The sequence below is a fragment of the Hakea prostrata genome, chromosome 7, assembly GCF_041222555.1.
Source record: "Hakea prostrata isolate BN-2017 chromosome 7, UWA_Hpros_2, whole genome shotgun sequence".
Classification (NCBI taxonomy): Eukaryota; Viridiplantae; Streptophyta; class Magnoliopsida; order Proteales; family Proteaceae; genus Hakea; species Hakea prostrata.
The window spans coordinates 9,936,741-9,959,607 of record NC_142606.1 but is presented as its reverse complement, the minus strand read 5'-3'; the positions used below and the strand labels follow the sequence as shown (position 1 = coordinate 9,959,607).

The following is a 22,867-nucleotide window of genomic DNA, read 5'->3' as shown; positions in this document are numbered from 1 at the left end:
AAATTTTCATTGTATTGTTGCTCCATTGTATTGTTGCTCTGCAATACTGTACCTTGTGAATAGTTGGGGCTGACAGTCTCATCACCTTTAATCCTTGGAGGGTTTTGTTTATTGACCCTATCCAATTAGTGGGTGTTCAATGTGATTAATTACTTCATTTACATTCACTACGTAAGCTTGGTATGGCATCAGAAAATCGAACGATTGGTCTCTCATAGATCAAGAAACCAATTAATTTGGTATGTACATGTCGCAAGAATGGTACATGTATGTAGCTGTTCTTTAATTTCTTCAGAGGGAATAAATCCCACTTGAGAAGTTTAGATTCATCATCCATAAGATGAGTCAATTTATTGTCATCAACATATAAGACCCCTGTGAAGATTTTGAATTGAAATGAGTGGAAGAGAATGCTTTATTCATAATTAAGCAATAAGACAAACCTGCAACTATCAAAATGACTCCCTTTGATGTTTACATGAAGGCATCATGAGGGAAGTGACCCTACCTTGAAGTACTTCTGTGGACCTTCTGGAGCTATATATATGGGTCCTTGATTGCATCCCAACTACCAAACGTCAGGAAATTTTAAAGGGTTAGGTGTATGTCTTTCACACAATAACTACAACATGTTTCATAAGAGTCAGATAGTTTTGGCTCTGTTTTGCATAGACAGCAACCCTTCAAGTTTATTTGTACAATTATGTTTTTCTTGATTAACAAAAAGTTGATGTGATCCATCCATGGTGGAAATATATGCTGGCAATCCTCATATCTATCTATCTATCTATCTCTGAAAAATTAAATCAATACAAAACATCCATGGATATTCATAATTGACAATTTTCACTTATTTCCAATGGCATAAATATGTGAACTACCAACTAACTTGAATGAATGGTGGTCCAACCAGAGAGATGTTTTAACCAAATCTCACACCTATTTTAAACCAGACATGAAATCTGGTCCAGTTGGCTGAGTTGGCAGATGAACCAGACCTTACTGATTTCTATTACTAGGTGGTGGTTGGTACATATATGCCAACCAATTTACTTAAACCAGTTGGATTCAGGTTGGCTTTTTAGCCATTATGGGTGGAAAAAAAATTTGTGCATGGATTGCTTGGAGCTTGGGAAAGGACTTGAAAAGGGTGTTCTGGGAAAATACCATTAACTCTAGGGTTTTTGAACCCTAGAATGAGAGGTGAAATAGCTTCTATAGCATATATGGATTGAGATTTTCCATCCCCAACCTAACAAGTGTGAAGGCATGGGGGCACGGTCAATTGATGGTAGAGGATCTAGACGCGACATATATTTAGAGTGTTTAAACACAATGCCTTTGTGTTTGTTTTTTCGTATCATTTATCCTTACTATGGTATTACTGTAGCATGAGTACGAACCTTCATAAATTCTTCAATCATAGTGAATGAGTCCCTTCAAATGCTATGAAGGGCATAAATCTGCAAAAGCTTACTCTCTTCTAAAGTACCACTTTAGGGAGAAAGTATCCTTCACGGGCCATGGACAGTTTTCTATCACATGTATGGAAGTTTGCATTGGGAATTTCATTATATTCGAATCCATTTCTTGTGTTACTCATATGCTTATATGCCAATGATGTGCTCGTCTAATGTATATTATGTATCTTCATCATTCTACAATCTTAAAATTTGAATACCCTTTGAATTTAATGTGATTTGTGAATAACAATTTTACTATAAAAAATCAAATTATCCTTATATTAAACACAAACTAAGAACAAACTAAACCAAGTAATCAAGGACCATATGTCATTAGTAAAAAGGTGATACTTTCTAACCTTTTGACTGAGGAATATTCTGGGTGTAATATCACTTTCTAAAATATGCTTTAATATCCAATAAGGTTGGATTTAATGATGCCATTAATTTCTACAAAAATCTTCTTACCAAAAAAAAAAAATTAAATGTACTAGGAAATGAAAAGTTAGAAAATGATGGGACAAGCTTTCTCATTGTATCATGTGATACAAAATTATAGTGATGGAGGTTGTTTTTCATATTCCCTGTAAAGTTTAATGTTCCATACCTTAACAATTCCATGTTCCATACTAACTTGTAATTTTTTTTTCCCTACTTTTTTCCTTGGGCAAAGAAAAAGAAAGTATTCACTAGACATGAAAACGCACAAAATCATTTGAAGCAATCACTACCAAAATGTTCCGTGACCATCACAAACTGTCTTTTCTCACATGTTGATGTCGGCATTGTAAAGAAAATTAAGGTTGGAAGTTTGACCGACTTAATAAAGACAAGTCCTTGCAAAACTTGAAAGCCTAACCTTAAGTACTACACTTTGTTACAAAATCATGAACCAAAAAATAAGTTGTCCTGGTCATCTTATGTTGGGCTAAGCTTAAACATACCCAGAGATCTTGTATTGGGACCTTTTGATTACTTATTTCTTTTTTTAATTTGAAAAGAAAATATATGTTAATATGTATATACAATTTGCTTTTATTTCATACCTATGATCATTCGCACTAATTTGTGTTTTTGTCTTCTTTAACTTCAAATAGGTTCTAGTACGAGTACGATTCTCGTATGAATTTTAGTCGCTCTTGTCATCTTTTTAGTGTTGTTTTAATACATATCATTGTCTTCCTCTTATAGCATTTTTCTATATGATGTTTCGACCACCTAACATTTTTTATGCGTCATCCTTTTCATTACTTATATTGTTAAGATCTTCTTTTCATTATGTAGAACTGATGAACAGTAAACCATCCAATTGAGATCATTTTTTTTGGGGTATAATCTTGATATACTAGTTACTTGGATGTAACACATGAGTCTTACATATGAAAAAAAAAACACAAACCCAACCATACCCAGAAAAACAAAGATTATAAGAATTTTTATTGTTGTTATTATTTAGTGTTTTTACTGTTGTTATCTCCACCATTTCTGTCAAATTCAACTTTCTTTCCCTAAGACTGGACAGTGGACACTCACACTCACACTGAGAGAGGCGTTGGTCTTTTTTGGCACAAACTGACAGAGAAAAAGCAAGGTGATGAGTCACTGATGAATTGGGTTGGAGTGGAGTGATTAGAAGAAAGCTAGTTAGGAACCAAACGTGAGCCCCAATTGGGGAGGACTCACTGACTTCTGGGCTGCTGCTGCTGCTGCTGCTACTCCTGCCCCTCCTGCTGAATGCTGACAAGTGAAAGCAGAAAGCACTGGGTGCTTCAACCCTACGCTTTTGAGTGTTTGAAATGGATGGATCCCACTCCAGTGGATTTGCTGCTTCAAGTTTGAAGCTTCTCCTCAAAGTAATTTTGAGAACAATGGAATAGAATGGAATGGAATGGAATGGGTGGTTCAGTGGTTGGGAATTGGGGCATGGTGGGAGCTCAGTCACTGTACGGACACACTTAGCTCACCACTTCTTTTCTGTTTGTTACTACTTTCATCTGACGCAGAGCCGTGTCTCTCTCTCTCTATCTCTCTCTCACAAGTCCACTATTTCCACACAGCCTTACGTCTAGTTTTTCCTTTCTTTTCTTCTTGGTATTTCATAAATTGTAAAATCAAATTTGATTAAAACGACTCTTTAAAAAATGTGATAGAATGAAATTCTTAGCATTACTTATAAAACACAAAGTATGCGTAAATTTTGAAATTCCATATCTTTCTGACGTTATTTTTGAATTCGCTGGAAAAAACCAAGAAAACCCCCCTCCCCCTCTTTCTCCTTTCTCTGTTTTTTGCTCTTTTTCTGCGTTTTCTTTTTCTCGTCTGCTGCAACAGGGTTTTCAAAAATTTAAAACCCTCTTTTTGAGTATTGTGTTTTTCTTTCTTTGCTTCTTTTTTTTAAGTAACTGTGGGGCCCACAGCCAATGAGTCACGGACCCAATAATAAAATGGCATCCCATTATTTCCCCACATTTTTTACTTTTCTTTGTTTTATTTTTTAAAAGGAAAATGTGAGTATTTTTTTTTTAAATATATCATTTCACTCTCATTTTTTAGACTTCCACATAGTTATGATAACAAATAGAAAAATATTGTCACGGAGACAAAGTTTAATGGAAATGGAAATTTTTGAGATGGGCTGGATGAGAACACTTCAAAGTTCCAAGCAACATCTCTTCTGGGTTGTTATTTATTTTTGCAAATTATGTGAATTCTTTTAAACCTATCATAGCATTAAAAGACTAGAAGACCACTAACATAGAGAGTTTAAATTCAATCAAGAAATTGAAACAAAACAAAACCAAATCAAATTAAATGAGAATTGTTGTTGCATCAAATTGAATTGTGAGTCGCTCATTATGTGTTTTTCACTCTCTTCTCTACTTAGGTTATACTTTTCTTAATTTATGTATCCAATTTTATTGTTGATATTTATAAAATCCCCCTTCTCCATTTATTATTTTTTCATCTACCTCAATACAATCAAGTGCCCAAAGTTTTTTGCCTTTTTTAAAAGAAATGCATGAAAATAAAATTTAGTAATTTATTATTGATCAAAGCAACTGAGCAGTGACAATTGTTCTTCATCCATAGTGAAGGAAATCAATAGTCAAATATGACTAGCTACATCTTACAATGGGCATCGTCATATTTGTAAAACCCCAAATTTTATTAATGTGCGTGTGCTTTTTTTTTCTTTTTTTTTTTCTCGTTTCTGGTGGGTTTTGTTTGGCGGTGTTACCTTCAAAGAGTGATTCAACGAATACGAGTAAAGGAAGAAATCCCTTCACCCATGTGAAGGACTGAGCCCAGGGAATTGACACAGAGAGAAGCCGCTTATTATCTACTTCGCCCAACAGAGAAAGCCCTATGGACACCTACCTCATGCTTTCCCTACTACCCCTATGGACTCGTTATTGTTCAAAGGTTAAAGCAGGTATCCTCTTCAGTGTTCAGTGTTCACACTCTCAGAATTCTGATGTTCTTCAACCTGCTTTCCACCAAGACAGTAAAGCATCTCTTGCCGGAAATAGAAATTCCGGCTCTTCATTGATTTCACCGTCCTCCCATTTTCAGTATCTATCTAGTGTCTGCATCATTGTGTAGTGTAGCTAGAATTTCAGTTCACAACACAACCCAACTCAAGAGGGCAACAGAATTGAATTTTTTAGGGAAGAGAGAGAGAGAAGAAAGAAATTGCCAGTTTCCTTTTATTCTCTGATAATGATTGTGAGTTGTTTCAAATGAGGTTTGCATTATTATTGCACTCAGGAAGAACAAAAGGCAAGCTCACAGAAAAGGTTAAGAAAGAAAACCCAATTTCCCTTTCTCTCTCTTTCTCTCAACCTGTGTTTCTCTGTGTGTGTGTTGTTGTTCTTGTTGGGTACTGAGTAGGGTTCAGAGTTTGACAGTGCCTTGGATGGAGAGAAGATGAATATTCACTCCAGTGGTGCTGAGAGCTTTGTCCGTGAGAGCTGGAATAGTGGCAACCCTTCTATGGTTTCCTTTGTAGGGCATGAAAGTAACCCTCAAAAGCAGTTTTGGGATTGGGAGACCAATCACAACAACAGAAACCATGACAACCCCTACATCAACCCAACAACCGACATCTTTGATCGAAATTGCAATACCTTAACTTCATACTCTTCCCCTTCTTCTGCTTCGCCTTTTGCTACAAATCTCATCCCTTACTCTCAGTTTTCCCATTACTCTTCCACTGATCTACTGAAAAGAGAAGAAGATAGCTTTGGTGTTGATGGAGGTAGCTATGTTTCTGGTGGGCGAATTGGACTAAACCTTGGTCACAGGACTTACTTCTCATCTAGAGATACTGCGGTGATTGATCGGCTTTTTCGGAGACCAAGAGGGTTTTATCAGACTCATCAGGTCCCTAGATGCCAAGCCGAAGGTTGTAGAACTGATCTTTCAAATGCTAAACACTATCATAGAAGGCATAAGGTCTGTGAATTTCACTCCAAGGCCATCAAGGTTGTTGCTGCTGGACTTGAGCAGCGTTTCTGCCAGCAATGCAGCAGGTAATGGCTTGAGAAACACTCAATTCATTTCATTCACTCTCCCCAACCCTCCCCCCAAAAATAAAATAAAAAAAAAACATTTTTCTCTCTCTCTCTCTCTCTCTCCAACCAAAAAACCCTTATGGGGTTGTCTCTAGATTGAGATATGTTCTGGGTTTTCTTGATTTTGGTCGATTAGCTCGTATAAATTTGTCTCTAGATTGAGATACTTTCTAGTTTCTGCTACTTCGTAGTACATCTTGGGTTCTCATCTTTCACAAATTTGGTACAGAAGTGTTGATAATATTGCATGATTGTTCAAACTTACTTTGAAAGTTAGTTTGTTGAGTTTTTAGTTCTTGTATAGAAATGGGTAGCAGAAAAGTCGTGTGTAGTAAATGAGTTTTCCAATTTACTTTGGAGTTTGGTTGTTCAAGTCTAAATGCTTGTCTTTGGTTAGCAGAAAAAAGCTGTGTAGCATATGATTCTTCCAATTGGCCTTAAAAGTGCGGGTTTTTGAACAAAATCTGCACAGAAGTAGATATCTAGTTTCTGGGTGATGCTGATAGTGAACCACAAAGAGAAATTGGAGCACCCAAAATTACAAAACCCTAGCTTTTTCCCTTTATTTGATTCTCCGAGGGATTTGACAGGGAAGGGTTCAGAATGGAAATTGGTTATGACTTTATTCTCTTTCTTTTATCCATTTCTATCTTTAACCATGTTTATTTTGTTCTAAACATTTTACTACAAGCTTCAGAATATTGAATTTCTTAGACAGAAACAGTAAGGTAGAACCACACTTTCATTCTTCTGAAATTGATCTACTTGTAACTTAAAATGGGAGCTTTCTATTATTTTTCTAAGATTTTTTTTTCTAAATAATTAGAAGATAATCTCTTTATCATTTACAAACTCGTAGAAACACAGGCATCACAGATTTTCACTCTCCCTCTCTCAAAAACAATTGCAGCCAGCTCCTTCCATAAAATTCTCTTTTTTTTTCTTGTTGGTATCTGGAAGATTTTTGCTGTTGAAGCCTTGAAGGACTTGAACTTGAAATGGGTCTTCATTAATTATTCTCTCCTGGGTTGGACAGATTCCATGTGTTGTCAGAGTTTGATGAAGCTAAACGGAGCTGTAGGAAACGCTTGGCAGATCACAATCGGCGTAGAAGAAAGCCTCAAGTGGGTTCGTCAGATTCATCGTCAGTACCTGCTAAACCTGCTGAAAATGGTACTATTCTGATCTTTGCTCTCTTCCATGTCGTTCCTTTTCTCCCTTATTTTTGTCTTTCTCCTCTCTGATTTTTCACTTCCATTGGTGCAAAGACCATCAAATCTTGGATCCGACTAGTAATGAACTCAACCTTCATTGATTTTTATTTACTGATTTATTCTTACATTGTGTTTAATGTTTGTTCTTTTCAAACAAACAGCAGTTCCACAAGTGAGTTCACCAGTTTCAATATCAGAAATGAAGGAAAAAACCTCCACCATTTCAGGAAACATCAACAGCAACAAAGCAAGAACCTTTACTGGTGATTCAAGTTCAAGTGTGATAGAAACGGTAACCACTGGTCCTGCCTTGTCTCTTGGAGGAGAACAGCATCACCAGATCTCCTACAGCGTTGCTGCTGCTGCTGCTGCTGCTGCTGCTGCAGCGGCTAGTCAGCAAAGATCTTTCATCTTCAATAATAATTCCAACTCCTATTCCTCTTCTTCTACAGCTTTATTTCAGAGAGAGAACAGCCTTTCTTCTTATAATAATCTCTTCATGTCAAGCTCCAATGAAGCTTCACATTCCACAGGAGGTGTGTCGGAGCAGACCCAGCATCCAGAAGATATGCAGAATCTACTACACTTAGGTCAGGCCATGTTTGAAGTTGATTTGCTCTGATCTTTTCAAGTTTGTAAGTTAGTAACTCAAAAGGAAAAACCAAAAGAGTTGGAGAAACTTTCGAGACAGTGAGGGGTTGGTTGGAATTAAACTTCAATCAATCAAGCTTAGAGATCTTTGTCTTTATTTGATTAATAAGTCCTGGAAAATGGGACCCATTTGTAATGCTTGGGTGGGTTGTCAGAACAGGAAGATTCCCTATTTACGGCCAGAAGGTTTCCATTACTCATAATCCTCTTGAACCATTTTTATCTGTTTTGACTCAGTGATAATTGTGGATTAATCAACCAACATGTTTCCATAGCAGCATACCATTCAACATCCAAAGGTTTATTGGAGAAATAATACAAATCGATATGTATTAGCTATATACATTTCATGCATATATGTTACCCACATAGAATGGTTGATGCACACGCATTATATTAGATGTGGGAATGGGAAGTAGATTAGATTCTCACCACCCAATTGTCCATCCCCCTACTTCAGACATGGGTCCGTTCATGGTACGTATGTCAGATCCACTGTGAGAGTTCGATGATGGGTGGATCTACTTAGGTGGAGAGGATTTCAACTCGTAAACATGTGGTCTTAGCCCATCTATTGGTTGTCGGTTTTGTTGGACTAACGGCTTTTAGAAGCCGATGAGGTCTGAGTAGAAAATTATCCTAACCTTGAGGGTAAGTTCTGCAACCAAAAAAAAAAAAAAAAAAAAACCTTAGGGTAAGTCAGGTTGGGACTCTGATTGATATGAATATGTGTTGGATAAGGTACCATGGATTTGTGAACAATCTTGGTTTCTTCCCACAAGGATTTCTATAAATTCAATGTAGTGATCATTTTATAAAAAAAAATAAAAATGTAGTGATCATGGGTGATTGACCCTTAAAAAAAAGGTAGATGATGTTGTTTGATTGATGTTGGCTTTTTCTTGTGGAATGTCAGGTGACTTGATTCTGATCGGTGCTGATGTGGAGTTAGATTGCTTGGAATTAGTTAACCACTTGAATTCCATCTCTAATCATTCTAGTGAGATTGTTATCAAGATATTCAACAAACAATTTTTTTTTAATTCTTGTTAGTTTTGAGGTTTGCAAGTTGGATTTTGCTTAGGTTCGTTCAGCGTTTGACCACCATTTAGTGAAATTTTCGGTAATTGAATTGCACATTTATTTTCTTAAACATCGAGATTTTGATATGGGCAAAAATTTGATTCGATGACCAACGATATCTCTTTGAATAGTTCAGCGCATAGAATGACAGTTCATTCATTTCACCCAATTTGCTAGGCAGTGAACCGGGCGAAATGGCAATAATTTGCTAGACAGCGAACCGGGCAAAATGGCTAAATATTGCCGTATTCATCAAACTTCAATTACTTTTGTCTCCGATCCCCTTCTTCGCTGCCGATCCATTTCTACCGTCTGATGACGATTATCCAAGACGACGAAGAGAAGGTCAAGATGATCCGCTCGGTTCTTGGAGCGGAAGTGCAAGAATAGGAGGAGATCCTCCGAGCATTTTCACTTTATGGAAACATAGCAGATGCTGCTATAAGCAAGATGCTCGATACCCCTGGGTTTCTTCTAAACCCACCAATGGATTGTAAAGCAGATGATTACAAAAACGAGAGCCCCGATTTCCACACTAATAAGGGAGAATGAGCCTAAATATTCTTCCGAAACTGAGCCCATCAAAGTCATGTAGGAAAAAACTAAAGTGAAGATGAAAGAGCATGCAGTGGGGTTTGAGAAAAATCTTGTTAACGTGTTTGAGAATATAATCAACAATTATTGGCGATTTTTTGATAACTATCGCCGAACTGGCAGAAATCGCCGAGATACCACCGATAAATAAGTTCCATGGTTCAGCGCAAAAGAGAAGCCAAGCAAAATCCTTTGTATGATATTTTTTTTCTATTTAATGATTTTTTTTTTTTTTGTGGGTAATCCTGCTCAATGATCCTTAAGAAAAAAACAAAGCGTTTCCCATGGTTGCGTGGAAATAAATGGAGAGAGAGAGATAGAGAGAGAGAGAGGGAGAGAAACAATAATGGGTGAGCCTGACCCTGAGCCTGACCCCGAGTCTTTATATAATGTCCAGTTTTGTCGTAGTCGGCAGAAACTGAAACGTACGTACCAAAGTCTTTTCGCTTTCTCAGCTTTGCAGCTGCAGGAAGAAGTAGATGGATGACCAACCCTTCCCTTCCCCTTAGACTTTTCAACTTTCAAAATACTAATAAATAATCATCTATCCTCCCCCCCACCTGGTCGCTTTTCTGTAACATTTCGCCCGTTTCGTTATATGGCGATACCAAAGATTGGTCCAAAAACCAATTTTATCAAAATTGCTGGAAAATCGTCGAAACTTTGGCAAAACATCGCCAAAACTTTTCTGAATATCTCGACTTCCGTTCTTAAGTTGCAAAGTTGTAGATCACCGGCAAGTATGTCGAGTTCTTAAATGGTACTTCAATGTCTGGTTCTTGCATGGATGCTTCACCTCGCTTGGTCTTTGGAGTTCTTCAAGTCTTTTAATGTGAACTATGATCATCAGGCTCTATTATGGAAGTCCAACGACCTCCATCTTCAAGATAGAGATGAAGATTTTCATAACTTATAAGTGCATTTCTAGTATAGGCAAGGAGCTCTCAGACATGGAAGACACAATCAACCGTGGATTAGACTTTGAAGAACAAGACGAGTGCCATTCAATAAAAATCCCTTCTTGTCTGTCTTCCATCATCAACGTGAAGAAAATGGATTGATATTTGTTATTTCTAGCCACACACGTGGTAGAACTGTAGAAAATGTGTTAAGCCTTTGTTGAAAAACGTTTTATGCCTTTACCTAATTATCTTATCAATTTTTTTAACTCTTGGATGAAATTGTGCAAATATGTCGGCAAAATCTCACATCGCCAATTCGTTGTTTCGGCAATCAGTGAAAGGCAAAATCTCGCCGAGACTTCCTTCAACCACTGACACTACGAGATACAAAATTTTCATATTTTGCCCTAAAAAAAATGGAATATTCGAATTCACACGTCCCCTATTGTAGTTCTTGTTCCTCTTCAGAAAGATCCATATAACTTCCATGGGCTGTATCTGGGCTTGTCCCTCACTGTAGTTAACTGGGCTTCTGCGTAGTTGGGCTTGAAAACAAGAGGGACAAGGTATTGCGTTCCAGAATTTTCTCTAACCCATTGGTTTATCGACACGTGGCAAGCTCATCATCAGGAATAGGAATGAAGGATTATGGCACAGTGTTGAATCTTCCACTTTCGGTTTTTGGTTCTTCATGGAAAACTGGAACTCATAGAAACTGAAATCCGTTGTTGCCAGTGAAAAGCAAATACTCATGGCGGTTGCTGCTTTCTCTCAACAGAGTTTCGTCACAAATGCCCTAACCTCTTCAACCCTTCAACCCCGAAACAACAAGTTCAATTCAGTAGCAGTGATCTCATGTCGATCTTCCACTGATGACCACCATGACCCCTCAAGGTATGAATACCAGAAAACCCATTAGGAATTCGTTTTGTTAGTTTAGAATTCTGATTTTATCCTCATTTACAGGAAACATGAGATTAGGTTGGCGAAGCTAGCAGTGGTTGCACTTGCAGCGGGTATGTTGACACTTGGAGCAGTTGATGATGCATCGGCGGCTAAATCAGGCGGTAGAGTCGGTGGTCAGGCATTCCGGTCAGCTCCTCGATCTTCGGCACCAAGGGGGAACAACAATTCAAGGTATCCTAGCTGAGCTTTTTCTATTAGAAAAAATAAGGGATTATCAGAACAGTAGGAATTGAAATAGATGAAGACCTTCTTTGAGTTTATGTTATTCTAATATGTTTGCTGAAGTTCCAAAATTAGGCTGGAGTTGAGGTTTTAAGCGAAGTCAGATGATGGTAAGAAGGCATCCACTAGCGTCAAGTATGTTTGTTAAATTCAAAACTTCTAATTTGGATTTTTGGTTGGAAGAAAGTACAATATATACACCATACCAGTCAAAATCCATCTAAACCATACTTTTGAGAGGAACTCAAATACGGGTAAAATTGCCTAATTATAAGTTTAATTTATCTCAAGGCTTGCCGTGTTCAAAAAGATATACAGAGCTTTTCCTCAATTTCAATATTAGAAGGATGCACCTGATGGGAGAACTTTTTCTTATACATATACAAGTATTAGAGCTCTATAATCTAATACAGGTCTATGAGGTTTGGTTGAATTAAAGATCATCCCTGTTATGCTAATACTTTATACTTATTTCGTGATTTCTACTTAGGTTGAAATTTCTGTAATGTATGGTTGATTGCCCTTATCCTCTTTACTGAACTTCAGGTAACAATGACTATTAGAAATTGGAACACCTGAAGCAGAATTATTTGGTGACATGTCATTAAAGTTCCCGGTGGGTGAGGCACTCTAGTTTTCATTGGGATATCTAGGGTCGCTGGAGATGGACTTAATCTCTCAAACGTGCTTTAGAGCTCTATGCTTCAGTTGGAATTTTGTTCTGCTCTTGCCTTTGTTCCTAATGTTATTCTTTTCATTTTTCTGCATCTCTTACCAAATACTCCTTAGACTGCTATTGTTCCAATGGTGTTTTGTTCTAAGCTTCACCTTGTCTCCGACTTTATCCTTCCAATTTTTGCATCTCTGACCAAATATTGCTTAGAGTTTTATCGGTTGGGTCGAAATCTGTTCTAATTCCCTTTATCCCTTCTTTTATTCTTTTCATTTTGCCTATCATGGAGTTGATATCTTTGCAGCGGATCTTAGAGGATCATAGTTTTTGGGAATGTTCTCTTCATGGTTCTTTATATTGCCCTTGAAATGATTAAGCTGTGTATTGTTTGCGAACCTAGGCATTGTTTTAATTTGATGTCGGCATTATTTTGGTCTGCTGCACAATGCTGGCTTGAGCAATCACTGCAGGAGTAGTAAATCTGAACTTCATTTACTATCGAAGATTTAAATGTGCCATCCCCCAACCATGTGTGATTAAGCTGGATTCAGATTAATTGGAAGTATATATGGATTTGCTGCCTACATATGAAACTATGTTCTTGATGACTGTGTAATGAAACAAACAACGCACACTCCCGACAGCGGCGGGATCATGGATATACACACACTTACCCCTATTGTGGGACTAAGCCCGCACACCAACGCACACATGTGAAATTATGTGGATCATACTTAGGTGTTTGTTCCTACTTCATGATGGGATCCCAAGGGATAGCCCTAGTTTCTATCAAAAAACAAGTTCAGTGCTAAACACCTGACTGGATTTATTTCATAATGTCATTTGATATAGTATATCCAACTGCAGACCAGATATTTTCTTTTTCCCTCTATTGACTAAGCATCAGACTTGACCCTTTATGTTTCGACTTACCATGGTCTGAATCTTGGCATGGCTCTTGAAGATTTGAATAATCCTTAATTAGTCAGTCCTCTGGGTGGCACTCATTAATCAAAAATGAGGGTCAACTCTGGAAGAACTAACATAGTTCTTACAAATGTATCTAATTTGAATCAATGTTGTTAACTGCACAGGACAAATATATATATCAATCCACCAGTGGCTCCACCTCTTGTTGGCGGGTATGGATACGGATACGGAGCACCGTTCTTTGGTGGATGGGGCTGGTCTCCATTTTCGTTCTTTGTACCAGGTCCTAGCGTTGCAGTTGGAGTTGGAGGAGGGTTTGATGTTCTGGTGGTTTTTATGTTGCTTGGTGCTGTTGCTGCTGTTATCCGGAGATTCACTGGACCAACGGATGAAGATGACGAATACTAGTGGCACACCCTGTGCATGCATATAATGTATAATCAAATTAGCTGCATTTTTCGTTGAACTAAAGCCACAGTTATCATTCTCTCCTTTTTGGTAGTAAGGGCATACTATTATTTTCATTCACTTGTATATTATTATAAACTGTATAAAGGCTTTTATTAGTACAAGTTATGTGTGGTTTTAATCCAATGAACAGAAATAAATCTTGAAGTAAACCCTTCTCGACTAATTTTAGCATCGTTTGAGAAGAAAAGTATATGGAAGTGATTAAAGTGAATGCATGCAAAACCCCAGTTGGCATACACAGCTATCAGAGTTACCTCCTGAGGCAAAGCATCAGATTGTTTTAGTATAAAACATAGCTACTTAAAAAAACTGAAAGAACAACAGAACAGATCCCATGTATATTGGATATGTGTTGAAGAATTATAATAAGTTTTCAAATTTAAATAATACAAGACTAATCATGGATGTGATTCATCATAATTAACACATCACCAAAAACGTAATATCTTGATTCATCTGAATTGAAATTGTCGTAGCTATGGTGGTGGTGCTAGTAGTGGTTACTAATCTGAGAACCATTCTTTGTTAATAATAATTGTCAAGCGCTAATGCTGTCAAATGGAATGAATAGTTTATAAGAAATTATATGGATGGGATAACTGTATGCTAAGAAAAGTATGGATGGAATCCATTTATTTTGGGTAATTAAATGGATTGCCAACAAGAGGTACTGTAGATGAGCATATGATATTTCACTGGGTTCAGCTCAAAATACTATTTCTCGTCCCTTTCAAAGTAAGGATATAAAAAGTTTTTTTCAGAATCAGTTGAGTGACTTATCATTCAAATAGTTACACATTTATATAGGAATACTGTAATAGTAAATTAATAAAGAAGCAAAAAACTAGAGAAAATACATCTTTTCTTTTTTATTTTTTGGAAGTTCTTTATGCAATTGTTAGTAGCAGAAGTGATCCTAGGAATTGAGAATTTTCTATTTCACTAGATTCCTTCACTAAAAATTTTATCCAGAAAAAATTACTATAGATTTCCTTCTATCATGGTGGCTTTTTTTTAGACTAAATCACATAAGTTTGGAGGTGGTGTTCATTAGTTCAGTTTAGGAGTTTTTTTTTCCTCATTTTTTTTGATAAATTTTCATTTGTTTTTGTGTGGTTGGTATCTATTCTAAGTCTTATTATCCTTTTTTTTTTTGTACAAGAGAGATTATTTTATACAGGGGGTGGAGATATTACAAACGTCATCAGCAAGAGTTGAATGCACAACCTAGTATTGGTCTTACCCATTGAACAACCCTGCATTGGCAAAAGAAAAAAAAATCCCATAATCCGTCTACAAAAAGTTTATTTTTATTATTTTTGTACTAGCTTTAATGAGTGTGTGCTCATATTACCTGAAAAACAAAGGTAAGAATGTCATTTACTTTCAACATGTCGGTTCACATCCTCTACAATTCTCACTCCCTACAATTTTCTTTAATTCTTAGTTAAGATTGTGACACGTGGTAACTAATTATCCAAGGGTCAGAATTAGAACTCAATTAGGAACTGAATCTAATAAACCCATAAAATGTCAATGGTGGGTTAATTAGTGGTTAAAAGTCCAAACTCCCACAGGGAGGTCTTGAGTTCGCACCTCACCCATCTTGACAGCACCTATATTAGTAATATTCCCCCTCCTAATATAAACTCGCGGGTGACAAACCAAAAAAAAATGAAAACACAAACAATAATAAACCCCTAATATTTCCCCCAATTTCATCTCTCCTTCAGGCTTAATTTTAGGGGTTTAGAGCAATAGTTACCAAGTCAATCTTCATTTTTGGTAGAAAAATGGCTTTAAGGGTTGATTTCTTCTAATTGAGCAAAACTGAGAGTGAAAATTGTTACTAAAAAAAGAGCCTATCATTTCTGTATTTTCTGTTCTGTCGGGCAGAATAAGTACAGAGATGAGAATCGTATCTGGAGAGTAATCATCGCTGGCGTAGGTGAAGATTAGAATCTGAACTGAACCCATCCTTTTCTGATCCTCAATTAAAACATAGACAATAGCGATGTATGAAATACCCATTTGTCTTCTTCATGGAAACTACGTTCAGTCCCTACGTTTGTGTGATATGCATTGCGTGGTTGCTTCTCATGCACTGTCTGCCTTTACACTTCCATTCTGAAAAGCTATATAGCTAGTGTTACAGCACTTACGAGCATGATGAATCTAGCTAGTTAGGAACTTGGGTTTGATTCATTTATATCAGATTATTACCTCTATATCATTCTATGATCTCTGTGCCTCCATTACATGGAGAATAAGTTAGCTGAGAAGATCTCAGTTCTGATAGATTGAAAACGTACACAAGATATACAAAAATATATAGTTGGCCATAAGAAAATCCCTGATGAGCCTGTGAGCCAAGTGCATGCATAACTGATTAGAGCACGCACAATAGATATAGAAGAACCACCTGATCATATACATATATGGGTTGAAACTATGAATGAGATCTGGGGAATCAAACATGCGCCCAGTAGTGTTAATAGGCAACAAACATGTTCATTAGCTCCACCTTATTCTATATATTTATGCATATAAGCAAACTCTAAATTACATTTAAGACTTCACTTTATGATCTTAATGGTGATACTGAGGAGAACGATCATCAGGATAAACATGGTGAGAATCAGTCCCAGATCCTGTAGAATGACCATAACTGCCATAATTTGGGTTTGTGTCTTCATCACTGTTAGCCTCTTTGGTTTCTGCTGTTCCTGCTACCTGAGAACCAACTAATGCACTAGCTTTACTGGTTTTCCAGGGACGGAGCCCAGAGGCATCACTTGCTCCAATTTCCCCTCCTAACTCTTTACCCATGTATACTTTGCGTGCAACTTGATACTCGTACTTGGTTTCATGATCCTCAGCTATGGCAACATCAGCTTGCAGAGACGCCAAGATCAGCCCAGCAGTTACGAGTACGAGTAAGTTCTTCATAAGGTCCAACCTGCAAATGAATATAATCAGAATTCAATTAGCTCAACTCACGCTATGCATATGTTGATTATCATCGAACAGGTGGAGTGCATGCATACCTGTCTCCTTCTTTGGAAATTAAAAGCCAAAAGCCACACCGAAATAGGTTTTAAAGATGGAATTTATAGAGGATTTAGTGCAGGTTAAGCTGAGTTAGTGGGATGAGGAGACAAGCTTAACTGTAGGCACAGAGAACTCAGGGGAAGTGGAGAATCATAATCTATTCTGGCCTATTATGTGAGCTTGCGTGTGGGAAAGAAATGTGATCTTATGAAAGCCTACTAATTATTTGACAGACTTGAATGATGCGCATTAAATGCACAACATCTACGGCCAACCATCCGTCTCGCAGATGGTTAAAAGAGAGACAAATGATCGCCACAGCAAGGTATTTGCTAGGATTTTCTCTTAAACATATCTTAATTACTATATCTCCATTGACGATTCGTGGATATTTTCTATGGCTCAGGCAACTTAGGTCACCTTCAAAATTCACTTTTGAAAATTAGGGTTTCTTTATGTTCAACAATTATATGAATTAATAGACAATTTAATTTTAAAGAGTAATAGTCTAGATCAGCCTTTTTTTTCTTAGTTAAGAACCCCAAAAGATTATGGTTCTGCCACTAGTGTTGGTTTTGGGATATCGTGTATTCTACTGTCCATATATTTAGGATTTGATTGTATTTGTAATTGGATCAGATTATGGATTAATTATCATTTGTGCAAAGGTAAAAGGAATTAGGGTTTTAGTTTCATCATAAATAGTCTATGTAGATAACTTAGAATATAAGACAAGCAAAGATAAGACTTTGTAAGGTTGAAAGTGGAGGTTTTGAGAAAATAGTGAATATCTTGGGTAAACAGAAAGCATAACACCGGCAGCTACTTGGAATATTTCGATGTCTTCAGTAACCTCTTCCAGATTTTTTTTTATCATCCAACTCGGAGCTTCAAGAAACTATAAATTAGCCCATAAGCTTGTTCCTCGATCATGACCCACAAAAACATAACCAGGACAATTATATGTATATTTTTTGGTTTTCGCCAGGGCCTTCAATCCAGTCTAACACCTTCCTGTCATCCATCTGTAAGATAAACTTTACCACTTTTAATCTGTTGTGCAAACGAAGGTCCTTCTGAAAAAGCCTGAGTCTGTAATTCTTGTTTTATTATCTGCATTTGTAAGTGGTCCCTGAATCAGTAGCACTGTGCCAAAGTAGCTGACACACACAAAGCTTGAAGATCCAGAATATCCCACATGATATCTTCCCTTTTGTATTGGGTACTTCTAGTATAAGAATACAATTATGTTTTGGTAACCAGTTATGTCTACATGCTTATCCATGAAATGTGGATTCTGAGAAGTGGTCCATGTCCTCTGATAAACACAGATTGGCTTGGGCACCACTTTCTGACAAGTACTTCCAAAGTTTAAATCCCAAAGAACCTGGTAGTTTGATCTAGAAAGAGGTACAGGCCAGCCTGGTGGGCTGGTTGACCATAGAGAGGCTATGAGGATATGCTCTGTAGCCATTCAGAACTGGAATGACCCACTTGGTTTGCTAAAGTCAGGGACAAACTAAACCCAGTTGAAGATTTGTTTAAATTATAAGTGTAACTGATGTGTTCTTACTTCTTATTATCAATCTGGACCTAAAATCAGACTGAAAACAACTGGTTTGTTAACATGATGTGACTTCTACTTTTCCTTTCTTTAAATCTTTTGCTTGCTGAACACACCTGGAAGAATGCAGTAGGTTGGATTCTTCTGACATTAATTTAATCATCCAGGAGTTAAAAAGCAATAAACCAGATGGATCTACTTTAATTTCTTATTTACAGATAGTCTCAGCTCAATTTGATACCAGCTCAATTTGATACACCTTTTAATTCAAAAAAGAGGTGACAGATTGAATCTAACTCAATCTATTTCACTTGGTCCTGGGACTCCTGGGTGTGCATTTTCTGGACTCCATATATTCTATAGGCTCACATGGTGAACTAAATAATAGCATATAGTCCGATGGGAAGAATTCATGGAAAAACTAGTACTTACATCTGAAGGAAATCAAACAAGCACCAGTGAAGGAGATAATGAAAGCATAGAAATGGTGCAGTTTGGGCATCAAGATTCATCTTTCCTTCAATAACAGTTGGGAATTGGGCTATTGGCTTGTCTGGCTGATCTGTGTTTGAGTAATCAGGTTTAACAAATCCAAAGCATAGAAGAGTTTGCCCCCATTACTTGTCCTGCAAACCAACCACTCCCACACCCATAAATAGGTTACCGTGGGACCAGTGTTGGTTAGATCTTCATTAACACCGGAAAGAAACACCAAAGTAAAATACAATTCAAAGTTCATGTTCTGTTCAAACTAAGATACTGAAAAAGCCATGGTTGTTGCTGCAAGCTTTCATGATTGAACGTCGATGGTGCATTGCTTCTTGTCTGATCACTGAGATCTGGATCTTGATCTGAACTGATTGGCAAAGATGGATTTGGGTGGTGGGTTCTTGATTTCCTACTGCTAGATCCACATCCAATGCTTAATGTTAGCTCTACATCACTCTCCTCATCTGGGTAGAATCTTGGATCATGAGGATTGTTAATGGTCATCTTGTCTTTAGGATGCCTCAGGAAGTTAAGTCCTCCCTGGTCTTCAATGGCACTGGCAGCATCAGTTGAGAGGTTTTCATCAGCAGGTCTTTCAAGATCAAAGCCCCTAGGAATTCTGAGGGCATTGCCAGAAAAGCTACCACTAGGCTCCTGTGAACTTGAATCATCCCTGACACAATGTTGCCAGTTTCCAAAAGGTGAATTGTTATTTTGAGAGCTGGTGCCTGGGCTCCAAAACCCAGTTTGGTTATCCATCTCTGTAAGGTTAGGACCACCTTGGGTTGCTTGGTGATGCTGATTCTTATTTCTATGCTCAGTCATAAGCATCTTTTGGACTTTGTATAGCCGGTGGAGTTCCCTTACCTGCACTTGTCAAGTTACTTAATTACTATGAGCTTCAATTTTGGAATTAGAGATCAAAAGCAAAGATTGTCACTGAGGAAGAGGAAATCACAGAGCCAAGTGGTGGCTTGTGCAGGCAGATCATCTAGGGTCAACAAGTTGAGTCATAGAGTTTCTCGCTTAAGAGTCTGACCGAGGTAAATCAGAATTTCTATAGAAGAAGAAGAAGAAAAAAAACTAAGAATTGTAGCGCACCTGCTCTTTAAAGATCTCTTCATGCATCAGAATTGTCTTCTTCACGGATTCCCTGTTAAATTCTTCAAATAATCTATCCATGGAGTCTTGAAACTCGTCAAAACTAGTATTTTCTATGTTTTCCTTCAACAGTCTCTTCTGGAAAAACTCCCAAGAATCTTTATTATTTACAGCATTTTGGTTGGTACTCTTTGATATGATGGCTAAGGGATTAACTGTGTACTGGAGTCGTGTTCCCATGCCTGAAATGGTAAAAAGGTTAAGTACCTCAACTAGAACTTTTATAGGATTCTAAAGTATAACAGGTGCCAAGCAAAGATGTTAATGACATTCTTATTACAGGTTCCAATAGCTAACATGTTGACTATTTCTTAATTAACAAATCAAATATGATCTGGATCACAACAGAAGCTTAAATAAAATAAAATCAGAAATGGTGTTGATTGGCACATTAAGATATTCAAGATAAAATATATTGAAGAAAAAAAAAGAGCATCTTATGCCAGAGAAGTGTTGAGCTACTAGCTGGATAATAAGTCATGAACTGAATGCTGCATCCTTGCATCAAACAAGGAAAATCAGAAAAAGATTGTGTCACATTCTCCAGGGAACAAAGCCAGAGGCCTCCAGGAAGAGGGAATACATCTAGACAAGCCCAGAAATTCACCTCACTCTTCCTACACTTGTGTCCTACATTTCTCAATGTCTTGAAATGGATGATTTAGTTATGAAAAAACTGGGCCAACGCTCCTGTATTCTCCAGTAACTCCACTTGAATCAAACAAGCAAGAAAATTCATAACAGTATCGAAAACTTCAAAGATAACAACAAACAGGATAATTATCCCAAAGACAGAAATCAAGGAAACAAACTGAATTAGAAGAAAAGAAACTGGGAACTGTACAATATCATTTGACCAAGAAAGCTTGGGAGTTCACAGAAACAAGAATAATGTATCACCTTAAGGGCTACGGAATTAATCCAGACGAAATTTAAGGAAAAGGGCCGAAGGCTTAGAGAGCCTACCTGCTCTTTGGCTCATGAGAAAATCACGCTTTTCACTGGGGAGTTTGGGAAATGTAAATAACAGTGTTCAGGTCATCACAGATGATCCCATACAGAGCAGCAACTAATTTTAGTTGCAAGTTGAGGACCTTGTGCTGGAAGAATTCATTACGTTTCTCTTCTCAGTGGCAATTATTTTCCGCAGATATGAAGTCAGTCACAGGTCATAGCAAAAATTATCATGAAAGATAATTCCCTTGTGCTCTGCCCCTATTCACTCTCCTCCAAAATAGGACAACAGTACTATTAACACAAAGATATGATGCATCATTGAAGTTTCACTCAAACAGAGGCATAAAATTCAGAGACAGAGATGGAGGAAATTAGACCAAAGCGGAAGCTAGTTGAAAGATCAAAGAAGAAACACAAGAATGAGGCTGGTTTCTCTTGTTTACAAGTTTCAAGAGAACAATTCATGATTTGGTATCTCTTCCACCTTAAGAATTTTAGTGCCTAGTTAACACATATAAGCTACAGGTTTCCTGACTCGCTAGCAAGCCAAAAAAAGCCAACAAATCAAATTGAGGGTTATTCAACATACAATCAAACAGAGCTGATACTGATGGCATTTAACAGAGGAAGATTTCTTTCACCTGCAAGACACTAAGGTGGGATCCAGGAAGTTTCTTTGGTTGCTCATGCAGCATCTTCGTCCTTTTCACAGTTCCTAACATCCATGAGCCAAGCTCCCCAACAACCCAGAGCTGTTAACACAATCAGTTTCTCCCTCATCAGCTCCCATGGATAATTCCACCCATTATGGCCTCATCCAAAGCAGGGGATGGTGACAGATTTGGAGAATTTAGAAATATATCAACCAATAGCTGCCAGAAAAGAACCACTCTTACTATTCTTACAGGAACAACAAAGGATTCTCTTCTCCCCCAAAGGAAGTAATAATAATTGAAGCTTAACAGGCTGTGAAGGGGGCAAGAAGAGGTGGAGAAAGCCCAATAGTATGAGGTTGTCTGTTTGTGTGTGGGTGTATTTGTTATTAGTATAGTGTTGTATTGTACTTGGGGAGGAGGATCAAAGAGGGGACCCAAAAGAAAAGCAAACAAAAAATAACTCATTTCTCACTCCTCTACGTAAGCCTATATAAGACTGTGAACAAGATATTCCAGACAGCTCTTTCAGAACTCCTTGATACGAAAGGTTCTAAGCTGAGGCTTCTCCAACAAAACAAAATCAACCTGTCTTTCTCTGTGTTTTCTTCTTGCTTATTACTGGAAATTCAAAGATACCCATTTACATTATTCTATTATTCTGACTGTCCTTCATAACCCATATCCAGCTCTGTGCTACAATATTAAATAAGCAAATGAATTTCAGATTTTTCTTCCCCCGTTTAAATGCTGACCTCAGAACTCAGAACTCAGAAGTAGGTGCAAAAGTAGACATTTCTTCAGAAAAAAAGAAAATTACCTTTAGAAAAACCCACCCAGATTGGAGTTGACAAAAGCTAAAAAACTTACTTTGGTGAGATCCTCTTGGCATAATATTGAAAGATACCCATTTGATTCAAGCTTGAAACTTACCACTCAGATTTTACTTTCTGGGAAAACAAGAAAAACCAACCAATTTGAGTATTTAAGTATCCTACCTGTCCAGCCTGACCCATAATCCAGATTTGGTTATTAAACATTAAAACCTTAAGAAAAGAATCAAATCAGCTCTCATTAGTTTATTGATTTATCCATTAAAGAAGAAAAACAAAACCAGGTTGTCAATGAAAACCCACATCATGTAGAGTACTAAAAAGCAAGCAATATCAAGATCCACATATCTAAATGTAGTATTTCAAAAGTTAAGAAGAGAGAGAGAAAGAGAAAAGATGAAAAGGAAACTTCCCAG

The 22,867-nt window shown here is 37.3% G+C and overlaps 3 protein-coding genes across 3 annotated transcripts; 2 read left to right on the top strand and 1 right to left on the bottom strand.

Moving 5' to 3' along the window:
- Positions 1-4,683: 4,683 nt before the first annotated feature.
- Positions 4,684-8,481, top strand: LOC149009612 (uncharacterized). The gene is made up of 3 exons (XM_089164356.1): positions 4,684-5,995; positions 7,074-7,210; positions 7,413-8,481. The coding sequence occupies exons 1-3, from the start codon at positions 5,391-5,393 to the stop codon at positions 7,871-7,873; spliced, it is 1,203 nt and encodes a 400-aa protein (XP_089020482.1). The 5' UTR covers positions 4,684-5,390; the 3' UTR covers positions 7,874-8,481.
- Positions 8,482-11,134: 2,653 nt separating this feature from the next.
- LOC149009611 (uncharacterized) lies at positions 11,135-13,896 on the top strand. The gene is made up of 3 exons (XM_089164329.1): positions 11,135-11,375; positions 11,448-11,618; positions 13,437-13,896. Exons 1-3 carry the CDS (start codon positions 11,233-11,235, stop codon positions 13,678-13,680), a joined length of 558 nt encoding a protein of 185 aa, XP_089020455.1. The 5' UTR covers positions 11,135-11,232; the 3' UTR covers positions 13,681-13,896.
- Positions 13,897-18,964: 5,068 nt separating this feature from the next.
- LOC149009610 (uncharacterized) lies at positions 18,965-21,952 on the bottom strand. Its single transcript, XM_089164446.1, has 3 exons — positions 21,607-21,952; positions 19,949-20,190; positions 18,965-19,714 (listed from the first exon to the last, which is right to left on the bottom strand). The coding sequence occupies exons 2-3, from the start codon at positions 20,186-20,188 to the stop codon at positions 19,094-19,096; spliced, it is 861 nt and encodes a 286-aa protein (XP_089020572.1). The 5' UTR covers positions 20,189-20,190; positions 21,607-21,952; the 3' UTR covers positions 18,965-19,093.
- Between the last annotated feature and the right edge of the window lie 915 nt (positions 21,953-22,867).